Source organism: Equus przewalskii, chromosome 1 (assembly GCF_037783145.1).
Source record: "Equus przewalskii isolate Varuska chromosome 1, EquPr2, whole genome shotgun sequence".
Taxonomy (NCBI): domain Eukaryota; kingdom Metazoa; phylum Chordata; class Mammalia; order Perissodactyla; family Equidae; genus Equus; species Equus przewalskii.
The window spans coordinates 64488959-64502785 of NC_091831.1; the positions used below are offsets into that span (position 1 = coordinate 64488959).

The 13827-nt window shown below is 42.5% G+C and overlaps 1 protein-coding gene across 26 annotated transcripts in view; it reads right to left on the reverse strand.

Annotated features, from left to right (window-relative positions):
* KCNMA1 (potassium calcium-activated channel subfamily M alpha 1) overlaps window positions 1-13827 on the reverse strand; it is a 719065-nt gene that overhangs the window by 195106 nt on the left and 510132 nt on the right. For all 26 annotated transcript variants that reach the window (XM_008519122.2, XM_008519119.2, XM_070612927.1 and 23 more), the window contains one exon: window positions 9841-9996. In XM_008519122.2, the coding sequence (XP_008517344.1) occupies window positions 9841-9996 (156 nt within the window). The remainder of the gene's footprint in view (window positions 1-9840; window positions 9997-13827) is intronic.

Consider the following 13827-nt stretch of genomic DNA (forward strand, 5'->3'; position numbering starts at 1 on the left):
GTTCATTCCTTCCTTCCTTTGATCAGCACTGCCTAACCCTTCGGCATCACTCCCTGCTCATGTTGGAAATCCGCCATACTGTATTCTGACCCACTCAATCCTTCCTTAAGCTTTTTAGCTTTCTTACATCGCCCTGAGCAAGTGGGTCATCATCTCTCTGCCCTGTTCAATTATAAGACGACGTGAGCAACAAATTCCTGCCCATGACAAGGCATTACGGTCTAGGAAGACAGCACTGCCTGGGTCTTTTTCAGACTAAGGCACCATGGAGGGAATGTGGCAGATATCTGTACTTCCTACCTTTGAAAAATATATTAATTTTTATATCACAGAGTTTGCTACAGCTGGGGAAACCTAGGATGCTACTTTTACAAATATTGCGAAGTGATTTCTATTCTTAGAAGCTATTGATTTGAATACAAAACCAAGCAGTGTTTACATTTGAGACATTTCTCTAGCAGAAGCAACATTTAATGGTGGGGAAAGGATAGAGCTAAAAACTCAATGATCTAGTGGAGTTCTGGCCCTCACTCTCCCATTTCCCATCCAGCTGTGCAACCAGAAGTCAATCAACTTCCTATTTCCCTTCCTCCTATTTCTTCCAACTCTACAAATGAGGAAGAGTGAGAGATGGCAGCTACTCTGAATTAGGCATGTTTCCCAAGTGATATTCAATAAAATGCTTGTGTATCTGGTCAAATAGAAAATAATATAGGTAAAAATTTATGTCTTATAAACTGTAAAGTGCCATGCAAATTTAGGGTACTATTATAATTTTAAAGTCCCTGACAAAATATCCACTGTATTGAATCAATGGTGGCTCCCTGCTTTGCACCCCCTAGATATGTAGAATAGTCCCCTCAAAGTCCCAGGTTCCTCATCATTGCTCTGGGCATAGATTTACATTTGGTATCACTCTAGGGCAGTGACAACCAATAGGTTCAATAAGGGAGTCAGAGATTTTATTACTAATGGTTTAATAACATTTTCAGATTTTTGCTTGAAAAATCACCAATGGTGGGTGGCACCCATAAAACCTAAGTTTGAAAACTGGAAGGAGGGCTAGGCCAGGAGGACTCAGCCTGTGGATGCCCAGATGGACTCAGAAGTGCACACAATTAAAGGCCAATAATCTCTGAAATGGCTCATTTTTATGTTTGACCAGAGGCTCGGTCAAGAGGGCCTCATTTCACATTAGTGACAATGTCTTGCCAGCTGATAAGGACCAGGGTGAATGGCAGTTTCTCCTGGTTTTCATATTGAGTCTTGGCCATTGCAGCTTCTGTGGCTCCATCCTCACTGGGCACAGGGCTCTGTTTGTACGTTACATAATCTTTTTCTGTGCTGCCTTCTTCTTTGTTCAGTCCATGCCAAGAGCCAAATAAAAGAATCCATATGTGATTACAGCTATAAAACCAAAAGGAAAATATTAGAGAAAAATATAACATTTTGGGATTTCTAAGTTTGTTTTACCTTTAATGTTAGGCAGACAGTTTACACAAATCATTTTGCTGCAAAGTAAAGAATAATGAGTTAAATGTGTTCCCTGTCACCATCAATCATGTATGTTTGCCTTTGATTGAGCAAACATATAAGACACATGAAATGACTTTCTAATCATGCTATGGGAAGGGAGGGAGAAGAGGAGAAAATGGGGAGGTGGAGTTTCAATTTCTTTTATTTTATTCAGAAATTTCACTGACATTTTCTGGCAATCTTCTAACATGCTGTATGGGCTTCTCTCTGCTAATAATGTTTGCCTAGAGAATTTGTAAAGGTCTGAGAACTCCTTAATTCAATGTTCTAGAAATTACCAGGGCCAGAGGGGAAAGGAATCCTTGTTAATACTTCATGGATTAATTCTCTCTCCATTTGAAATTGTTTTCAGGGAAGTTGCTCTGCTTTCAGGTGGGTGTTGCTCATCTTGGGCAGGGTGAACAGCATTAGGGGAGGCAGGCAGAGCTGCTAGCTAATGAGATTTGAATAAGAAAAAAAAGGATGGACAATGACATTGACCCAAATGGCACACTGAGGTTTAGCAAATTCATTTCAATTCATGAGTATTTATTTTGATTTGTGAATTTAAACAACACATTGACTGGATTTTCTGGCAGTCCAAATGGTTTATAACCAAATCTAACCAGCCTCCACGAATCCTCGCCAAGGATTACAAAGCTTTGCATTTCAAGTTTCTACATGGAGTCAAAGCTCTTTAATTTGGCAAGGGAACCATGTACAGTAGCAAAGGAAGTTTTCAGCACCAAAATCACCCCAAATCATAAGTTCTTGCTGGTCCTGGCCCCACCGAGCTGTCTGTAACAAAGGCTGGCCAGGCTAGGCTGAGGCCAATTTATTAATTCATTTATTCAACACACATTTATCGAGGACCTGTTATGAGTCAGGTGCTATTCTAGGCACTGGGGATTCAGCAAGTAGACCTAAGCTTCACAGTGCTTACACTGTTTCAGGGAAAAGCGGCAAGAAACAACACGACGGAGAAAAACAAAGCCAGGAGGGTAGATAAGGACATAAGGATGTGGATGTACGGGGTGTGGAAGAGAGAGCGATGCAAATTTTTAAAATGCAATTCTGATGTTTTTTCACCTGGAAACTTTATTCACCCCATGAAGCCAAGGAGAACATCTAGATCCTTCCTAGAGAACATGGTGAAGTAGGACATCTACTCCCTGTAGGGACTTTCAGAAGCCCCAGAGAAATTTATGAGCTTACTCACTTTCTTCTTGACTTTCCTACATTTGCCAGGAAAATTGCTGAATCACAAAGCATCCTTTCACGAGAGATATCTCATATTCATAGACTGGAGAAGTCAACATTGTGGAAATGTCAATACTCCCCAAGGGAACCCAGAAACACACCCACACATATGCTGTTACATGACATAAAAAAACAGGGGCTCCCGGGGTACAGACAATGTACTGTTTCTTAATCTGGGTCCTGGTTACATGGGGGTGTTAAGTTTGTGAATATTTAACAAGCTGTCCATTTACTGGATGCGCACTTTTACGTTTGTATATTACACTTCAACTGAAAGTTTGTTTCTAATCTCTTTTTAAAAATACAATTCTAATGTTTTAGAGAAAGGTCTCACTGAGAAATTAACACTGAGCAAAGACATGAAGGATTTGATGGAGGGACTTCATGCAGCCAAAGGGAAGAGCACTTTGGCCAGAGGGAACAGTAAGCACAAAACCCCTATAGCTAAAAAGAGTGTGGCTGACATTAAGGAGCAGAGGAGCACTTACAAGATGAGATAGTGAGGTCACAGGAACCTGATTGCTTGGGACCTACAGACCTTTGTAAGAACTTTATTCTGATGAGACTGGACATCATGGAGAGATTTTTGCAGAGGGGTGACGGGGATCTGATTCATGCTTGAGAAGACTGTTCAGGATAGATGTTTTTGAGGATAGGTTAGAGTGGAGGAGGAAAAGAGCAGGGTGGCGACATCAGTTAGGAGGCTAGTGTAATACTCTAGGAGATAGATGATGGTGGTTTGGATCTGGTAGGAAGAATAGAAGTGATAAGAAGTGCTCTGATTCTGGGCATATTTTGAAAATTGAACCAAGAGGAAGCTTCCTGCTGAATTGCACATGGTACATGAGAAAAAGAAAGGAGCTGAGGTTGACTCCAAAGATTTTAGTCTGACCAGTGGGAAGGATGGCATTGCCAACAGTGCAATGGTGGAAGACGTGGTTTAAGAATATAGAATATATTCAATTCTGGAAACGTTAGGTCTCAGATGAGATGAGACATTCAAATAGAGATGCTGACTAGCAATTAAATAGATGATACTAGGTTCAGAGGAGAGATTCTGGATGGAGATACAAATCTGGGAGTCATCTGTGTATGCAGAAGTTATGAGAATAAATGAGATTACTGAGAAAGTGAATACACTTTTATTGGGAGGTGCTGTCCTCTGGTAAAGGGTATCTGCAGAAGTCCACTGTCATGACACCATATGTAATTAGGGTGACATTGCCCATGGGTATGGAATAAGCAATAGTTTGCATCTCACTACCTATACACTATGTGGGTTTACTTTGCCTGACAAACCCTCTACTTTGGCACAATTAGCATTCTCTCCTGGAAGTAGGAAAGCCGCCTTGATCCCAGCCACATCAGTTGGAGCCCTGGCCCCATTTCAGAGACCTTGTCACCTACCTCTCTCGCACTCCACACAGGGTCAAGCCTTGCTTCTAGGCCTCCCTCGCCTGGAGGAACACCCCCGTCTACAGAGCTTACACACGTCAGCCAGTAAGGGTTGCTTGTTATCTCCCAGAAGCATCAACCTGAGCCAATTAGCTTTACCGCCCGAGAAAAGCAGTGTGTAATGTCATTTCCCTCTTGAGAGTCTAGTTCATTTCCTCACCCTGACTCATCCCAGCCTAGGCTAACCCCTCATCTGTCTTGATGTAGCAGCCTCTGCCCTTGCAGAGTTGGCCAGAGATAAAGGCCAAGAAGATCCACAGGATGGGGCTGTGCCTACCCATCCCAATGAGAACAGAAGCTTCCTGAAGCTTATAAGTGCCTCTTAGCCTTTAGGATGACAGAGTGATTAGCACACTGCCTGGAATATGGTAAGTGCTCAGGGAATCTCTATTGAATCAATAGTTTCTATAAAATAAACTATAGAAAGCTAAGATGATGGCACTAGCTAAGGTTCCCTCTTGTCATCTACCATATTTCCTCTTGGTATACTCAGGACAAACCTAGAACTAGCTTACCCAGTTTGACACGAGAGTTTGTCGATTCTAGGCTTTATGTCCTCACACAGATTGCTGAACTTCTCCTAACCCACAGTGTCTGTCACTGGAAAGTGGGGATAATAGTAGTGCCAAGTTTGGGTAGGGTCATTGTGGGAATTAAACACGATGATACCTATAAAGCACTTAGCATAGGGCTTCACACAGTTAGAACTCAGTATATCTTAGCTATTATTAAAGATCCTTGTTTATATTTCTAGCTCCCAAACCATAATGTTTTTATACATGCATATATAAAAACACACATATGCACATAAACATAACCCAACATAAAGGTATTAAAAATGATTCCCTTGGCTACAATTAGTGCTAGGACTATATATTGCTGAACGTTTATCTCAGTATGGTAAAAATAATAATGAACAAGTGATTTTCATGTCCAGCAAAGTCTACTCAGCCAAGATACAGTCTGAATAACATGGGCCTGATTTAACAATTCCTCATTCAGAAAATGTGATAGAGAAGACTGTGTTGTGATGAATATTAAGTAACATCTCACTCACAAATTCCAAATCTTGTAAAATAGGGGGAAAAAATACAAGAAGTGCATCACATTCTTTCTCCAATTTCATAATTGATTTATTCAACCAAGAACGCATGCCATGTTTCAGGCTGTGTGAATGTGAGTGTGTGTGTGTGTGTGTGTGTGTCAAATGGTAGATTAGCAGAGTTAAAATAGTTGGCAACCCTGTGAATGATTTCAATGTGCTAAATCTGAAGATTCAGAGTAGACTGAAAAGAAATGTTAAGATTTAATCACTCTCTAAACACACACACCCCGTCACATATACAATTTATCATGTCCAAGGACAGCTAATCCCAGTAAGAATAACAGCACAATTTGCAAAGATGGCAGGTCAAGCTCCAAGTTGAAACCAGATACGTTGAAGAGAAAATTAAGTATTACATGGTAAAACTCTAAAACCAAACAAAAAAAGAATCAGTGGATCTTAAATTATATCCAAGTGAGGAAGCCAAGTAGAGGATAAGTGGCTACTTATTCAGGGAGGAGGTGACAGCAGATAGGCTAAGTCAGTTCATTGTCCTGGTCTTTACAGCAGACATTAGGAAGATTGTGACTTGAACCTGACAAGGGCATGATAGGAGATCAGATAGTGGTAAATGAGCAAGATGTTCCAGGCCTGGAAGATAATGTAGATGCTGATAAGGCACAGGAACCAGGACATTCTCCTGCGCTCCTTAAAGGAACTCAAGGGCAAAAACTGGGTGTTGCTGTATAAAATGCTTAACCTATCATTAGCAGCACGCCAGAGGACTCCTGAGTGGCCAACCTGACCTCTTTCATAAAGGTAATGGCTACAAAGTTAGCATGGAATTGTTAAATAAATCTCAGCACAACAGAAACTGTAGAGAGCATGCCTTGAAGGTTAAGTGGAGCAAATCAGGGACAAATAGCCAGAAAAAAGTCTTTAATTGTAGTTAGCAAACTTAAGGAATTCATTACCCCTGGAGATGTGGGCTAAAAATAGAAATAGATTCCCAAAAAGTGTAGATCGATTTAGAAATAACACACTCAAAATGGAAACCAGGCTTTCAGGGCCAAAGACTTGGATCCTTGAAAGTGACATTGCTGAGGGCATAAACAAGTGACAAATAAAAACGGCAAGCAATAGGATACATTGGAGTATATGAGGAAGCCATTTGGTATAAACCTCGACCTGACTTTGTTTTTCCCAAAAGGGCCTGACTGTGGCTATTGAGCACGCATTGTATATCTGCTTTAAAACACTTCCTATGGCAAGAACAAATGGCCTTAGGATAAAGGTGCAACTTCCCCCCACATTGGAATTTCCTTAGGGATAAGCATCTTTCCTTAGGCTAGGAACTGATTGCTGCATTCACCTTTGACCACCCAGCTCACCTGCGACCACCCAGTTCCACCCTGCTGTGTTCACCGAGAGCAGCAGACATATCGCTGTGCCGACAGAGCAGTCTCGTGACTATTGTAAAAGGGACATTTCAGTCATATGTGAAACATCCTGTTTGGGGTATATAACCACTCTGTGCACCCCACTTCTTCAGTGGGCCATGGTCCTCAGATTTCAGCTCAGAATAAACTCTCCCAAATTTTCATTTATAGATTGGTTATGGATTATTTTCATCAACACAAGTGCTCCCCTAACACTTCCTGGTACCTTTGGGCTGCGTCTCTTTTGTAACTCCTATATACCAACCATCTCTCTCTCTCTCTTTTGTTGAGCTGTATCACTCTCACTTTCAGTCTTGGTTTTTGGTCTCTTGGTCTCACACATACTAAAAGCCTGGTGGATAGTCACTGTGCTTCTGCCTGTGACATAGTATCACTGTTTCGGTCTTGTTTCTCTCTCTTCTTCTTTCAGCAGGAGCAGAGTACAACGCATTCTGCAGAACCAAGAAACAGACACTGTACCTGCCCGGGGCAAGGGAGCAGGTAGGCTCACATTCTACCTTTGGCTTCCAGAAACGCTAAGTGTTCTCAAGAGAGCAAACGCTGCTAAAACCTCATTCCATCTCCCTCCATCCTAATAGGCCCACCTGTCCCCATGGAAGCGCTGATGAATTCTTTCTGGTAGGACATTAAGGGACACTGAGGAAGGAAGCCATTCCTGTAAACAATAATCCATTTATAGATTCCCTTTTTTTCCATCTGCCCCCCAAACAAAAATCAGTGAAGCTTTTGTGACCCCTGGAATGGGAGATAATATATAAGACTTCTCAAGGGGAGCATCATTATGTTTTTATTATGACCTAAAAGAGACATGGATCTGGGATTTGGAGAGTAAGTGCACAAAGAGGACACTACAGAATGGGGAACACATACTGCCTCTATTCTAAATGAAAAAAATATATGAAGGGAGGCCTTGTTATTTCCAGGTCATGTGCCTTAGCAAATTCCAACACAAAGACCATCTCGATGTCAAAAGGCTGTATTCAGAGAGCTACCTCCAAATTCAGAGGAGTTGGCCTCCAACACAAATTACATAACCCAAGAGGGAAATGTGTTTTCAGTTATATCAGGACTGAACAGGCGTCTCCCACAGGATCTTTCTAAATAGGAACTTGGCAATGAGATTTAGTTAGGCCGGAGGGGATGTCTTTGGCTGCAGAGTTGAAGCCCTTCAGGGTCTTGAGGAAAGTTGGACAGAAGTTCTTTCTCCCTGCTGGTAACAACACTGAAGAATCAGCGTCACATTCATTTTATTAATTTTCTTGACAGGCAGCTCTAGTTTCCGTGCAGGCACCACAAAATCAAAACACACGCATGTCAAATGCCCCACGTGTGGTGAGGCTCTGCCAAGGCCATGTTACATCAACATGAGGAAGCAGAGCCCAGGTCCTCAGACCCTGTGCCTGGTCCTGTGGGCAATTCCTGCTGGAAGAAACCACCAGAACTTGGATCAACAAGCCAGAGGAACTCTCTTAGTGACAGTCCTTATCCTGGGTCTGGGCTCCTTGTGTTAAATATAAAAGCCCTGGGAGACACAAGGCTACATCTGGCTTTTGGGCTTGTTTCTAAGTCCAGCCACACAGACCTCCCTGTTGTGCCCATTTTGCCTGCATTCAGCTTCATCCAGGGAGGGGAACAGCAGTCTGGATAAAAGAAGCCATTTAAAGGAATGCAACGCCCTTATTTGTGAGCTGGGTCTGAGCCAGGAGTTCTGTGGAGTTGAGGTCTTTGGGCACATAGTGAGTGGGAGGATTTTTAAATCAAAGCATCCTTTGCTAATGTGATTGAAGGGACTCTCAAACAATTTGTTCTTTTACGTAGAGTAATACTAACTACAAATTGGCTAAATAATGTAAACTAGATGGGTATAGAGGGTAAAGAACCAGAAAAAAACCCTGTTCTAAGTCACACAACTTGTGGATGCCCAGGATGAACATTAACATAGAGTTATTCCATCACCTGCATCCGCATCCTTCCCACCCATCCCTCTCATTGCACCCAGGGCTATTTCCTCAACTCCTTCGAATAACTTATTGCCGGTGGTTACAGCACAATGGCAGCAAAAGGCTGGAGAGCTCACACCTTTGATTTCAGAGCTTCTAGCCTGCTTTGAGGGACCTCCTGGTGACTCACTAATTTCCTACCACAACCACTACTAATTCAGGGAAAGGAATGTAAATCAATGAATAACAGGGAGGGAAATCTAAGCCCAGATCCTGAGCGAATGGCCAAATCAGAAAGGCCCAAACTAGACAGGCTTTACTGGACTGGTTTGCCATCTTGACTGTCTAGCTGAAGAATAATCCAAGGATAAGGACTGGTGTTATCATTCTCCTGCACTCCTAAAGCCCTCTACTAAGAGGCCAGGAACCTCAACGTAATGTCCTGGAAACACTCCTGGCCTGGCCTATGAGGACAGAGTTGGGTCTTTCTTTGTCTGAGTTGATCCAGCAGGCAGGGGCCACTTTGGGAACTTCGGAGCGGCTGCCCAGTCAGCTCTGTGGGGTGAACCGGCTGACAAGGAGATGAGCGTAACCAGACTGCCTGTCTCATGGTGTAAAGGGCGCCGCCGCTGAGGACTCAGTTCATCGTTTAACTCTTCATTCAAATAACCATGGCATGTCAGCCCTGCTGGCTTCCTTGATTGTGCAGAAATAAATAAATGAATTATGTTGTTGGGGTTTGGGCTTCAGCACAAACACATGGTCTGCATTTATCTGCACAGTGAGAGGTCCACCAGCCACTTGATGTAAGAGAGCAAAATGATAATTCTTTTCTTTAGGCGCTCTGGAGCCATATGGAATGGATATAAATCATATTTTTGTTTTAACAGCGGAGGCTTTGTTGATAGATAAACATGTGGTTTATCTAAAAAGAGAGAGGATTGTGCTTTGAACAATCATTTAATGGCCGTGGATGTGCCAAATAAAAATAAAAACATAATTTTGAAAGAAGTTGGCCTCATGCCCAAATCTGTAACAAGGAATTTCTCCTTAACCAAAGTGGTTAAAGCCTGTCGATCTGTTTTGAGTTTAAGCTGTGCTCTCTACTCAACCCCATGACAAACTGAATCCGGGGCTAATGTGCTCTAATAGGACAAGACGTTACCTTTATGAATGACCTCATGGAGAAGAGGTTGGCGAGCATGGTGGAGAGGCCTTGAGCCAGGCAGCTCTGGGCTATGAACCCCAGCTTCAGCTCTGCGAGGCAGATTGCATCATCACCCTCTTTCCAATTCCAGCTTGGGATGTTTAGCAGATGGGCCTGTAGAAACAAAAACAGGTACGAGACCTTACTGTGTTAAATGTTCAATTGTTTAAAATCTCCTCTGAGAAATGCAGCATTGCCCAATGTTCAGGGTCATCCAGACTCCTTTCTTTCTCTTCCTGTGTCTGGTGTTTGGTGTTTTATTCAACTTTTATATTGATCAGACTTCAGTCTCTCTGGAACATTGCTTCTGCACCTACCAAGACCAAGTCCTCCCCTAGGGTCTGTCATTCGGCCAGATAGAGTCCAGAAGGAATTTCATCTTGTAACAGACACATCAGCGCATGCTACTAAGGTGTCTGGCTGGCTAGGTTATTCTAAACTGGATCCTCAAACAGACTCTAAGACTGCCAGATGTCTGTGTATTTTAGATTTCTTTTTTATCTGCCTTCCCAATTCTCCAGATCAGTGGCTCCCAAAGTGGAGTGGGCATCAGAATCACCTGGAAGGTTTATGCAACAAATACATATTGCTGGCCCCTCTCCCACAGTTTCTGATTCAGTGGGCAGGGGGTAAGGCTGGAAAATTTGCATTTCTAACAAGTTCAAGGTGATGCTGAGTGCTGATCTGGGGACCAAACTTTGAGAAGCACTGCCCTAAATCATCAGGGACACACCCAGCATAGACATGCTACAATCTCTTGCTCTCTTGCAGACAGACTGATCCTATTCGACAGCTAGGTCAGACCCTAAGATAAGGACCAAAAGGCACACTTATCCAATTATTTTTAAGGGGCATGAAGCAGAGAGTCAGAGATGATACATTGGATAAAATAATCAAGATTCAAAAAGTTCTCCAGAGTTGAAAAAAATGGGCAAAAAACCAACCAGAAAAGATTTAAAAGATCTTACTGTGAAGTACAGCATTTAGATTAAAAAAAAAAAATCAATTATATCAATTCAAAATGAGAAGAATTAACTTGGCAGCAGACATGAGGGGAAAGAAAAGAAAAACTTGAGTGTATGGGTAACTAAAACCCCAAAGAGAGGCCAACTGTGTGACAGATTATAGAGAAAGCCAAGGCTCGCTTGTTAGAAATGGTCTCAGGATCAAGGGAAAGGACTGTTTCATTCTGCTGGGAACCGGTCAGGCTAGTTCCAGAGTGCTTGACCCAGTTGTAACAGTCAGATTTAAAAAGGGAAGCTGATAAATTGAATAACTTCCAGGGAAAAATGACAAACACAAGGAGAGGTATGGGTTCTGGAAACTATCTTTTGAGGAACAGTGAAGAGAGCCAGCAGCGCTTGGCTGAAGAAGGGCCGCGCCATCGTGGAGACAGGATGGTCACCTTGCAACACCTTGTGCTGCTGTGAGGAAGGGAGATTAGGCTTGTCTTGCTTTGTTCCAGGGCCCAGAAGTAGGACTGACAAGTGTATACAACAAGAAAGCAGTTGTTTGGCTTGTTTTATAAGAGACCTCTCTAAGGATGTAATTTGTCTAATAAATGTAGATGGCTGCCTCCAAAAGTACAAGGTCTTTGTCCTTAAAACTCGGTAACTGCTTCTCCAAGTCGCAGTGGAAGGACTTCTTGCTTTGCATGGGAGGTTGAATCCGAGAGCCCTTCTGGGTCCCTGCTAATGCCAAGACTCTATGGCCCTGAAATGACTATTTCTCTCCAAGTATCCACAAACTCAAAGAGCACTCAGGAGGCTTCCCTTCAGTTTCAGGACAACATACAATAGTTGTACTAGAAGGAGATGGAAGACTCCACTGTGGAAACAAAGAGCAAGTCCAATGGCTCTGTGCTCTGCTTTCGGAAATACCACTCTTGTGAAATTCCTTCTTGCAAAATTCAGTTCTATAACAATATCGTGAGTCCTAACCCAGCAGTGTTTATTCCTGGGAGAGATGATTTATCCTCCCTGACGAGAGCGCAGTTAAAATAGTCCCATGTGTGGGCCGTAGCAGATGGTAATTTCTATCAAGTTGAGTATGAGACCTTCCCACATCCTATACTCAATTCCAGCAAGTAGGCCTGCCCTTTACCCCATTTCTCTACCTACTCTTCACTAGCTTCAGAAGGCCACTTTTCCCCTTACTTCTCTGTCATCATAGAGAATAATACATTAGTCTAAGTGAAGAAATACTCATTTGCATTAACATCAACTGAGAAAAATGAGGAGAAATTAAATCTAAGTAATGAACAAATAAATCATCAAGTATGAAAGGAGATTTGGGTGGTCCAAGACCCAGTTAGACACCACATAACCTTCATGGCACCTCCAAACAAACCAAACCTTTTCATGTGCCATCCCCATGCGCCATCCATGGGATGATGTCCAGGCTTTTAGGCTTTGGGTCCTTCATGTTCCCATCTGGTTTGTGTTCCTTAGACATATTTTACATGTTATTACACAAAGAAAGTCAAGTTTGTTTCATTTCTCAGACTTCCACAGCCTCCTTTTCTTGCCACCATATTTTCTCCAATTGTAGGGCAGGGAGCCATAACGGATGTGCCAAAGGCTGAGAGGGAAGTCTATGTGCATGAAACAAAAGAGAGATTGACCCAGGAATTCAAATTCTTTGCTTCTGGCAACATTATCCTTTTTCATTTGAAGGAAATTTTGGTCTGGTGAAAAGTGCCAGCATTACTGCACGGGAGTCTAGAGGCAAATCCTCTCTAATCTGCAGAAATAGACCTGCTGAAGCAGGTCTAGCAAGACCAGGGCTTCCCTCTGTTTCTGCAACTGGACCACGCCTCATCTCAAGAAGAAGGAATGTAAAAGTAAGCTGTCCTGGGAAACCAGCAGAGATGAATTCCAGTCCCAGTTCCACCTCTCACTACACATGCAACTTTGGGGGAGCCACCCTGAAGAACAAAGAAGGTTATTTCAGTGAAAACACTTAACACTCCTGCCCAAGTGTAAGGGTTTATATGGAGAAAACTCAGAGAACTTGCATGTCCACTGGGCCATTGGGACTTGGCTTCTAGGTCAGAGACAAAGACCTCTTTCTCTGAGTCTGCTGGGACAATTAAAAAAATTCACTAAAAGCTAAATCACCAGGAGTGATGCTTTTCCAAAATGTCATAAACCATTCTTTCCTTGAAGAGCTCCAAGCCATTTACACTCAAGCCAGAAAATGCCCTGCACCATCTTCTATTGGTGTCCAGAGATGGCCAGGCTGAGTGCTCTTCTTCAAGAATTCCAGCAATATTAAACAGATCCACTTGGAGAACATCAGTGCTTCTAGAAGGCCTACTCTGAGGAACCACAGTTTGGTTCATTGGGCTGTGGCCCTATTTAAAGAGCAGGTGGTATTTGGCAGTTCTGTCTGCCAAGAGACTGTGAGTTGTACCCATCAGAGCTGCTGTGTCTGAGACACAGCTTAGACCCTGCTCAGGAGTCACATTGGGATGCTAAAATGCACAGATGGTCAAATGAGGACTAAATGAGATAATGTATGTCAAAGCTCTTTTAAAACCATAAAATATGACACAAATGTCTGAGATTACTATGATGACAAACTCAGGACCAGTTTTACATGGAGAGAAAGTAGGCAGCTTCCCTAAATGCTACTAGGCCCTAGGATACCACCATCACTAGATCATAGGGGATTGAAATTCTTTGTATTTTAAATCAGGTATCAATTGTGGAATTAACTATCTCTTGGAACATGTCAACAGTGACATAAGCTTACACACATGTACCAGGTTCTTTCTGGAAAGCAAGTTTTAATGGTGGAGATCGCTGGACATCTAGTCACAGGTGAAGAGAAAGTGCCAATAGAGAAAGAAAAATAATATTGTAAGGGAATAGGAAAAAAACATATTGAAAGGGAAGGTGGAGCATCTTAGGAAACAGAGCAAAATTGTTAAGCAGCATGAAG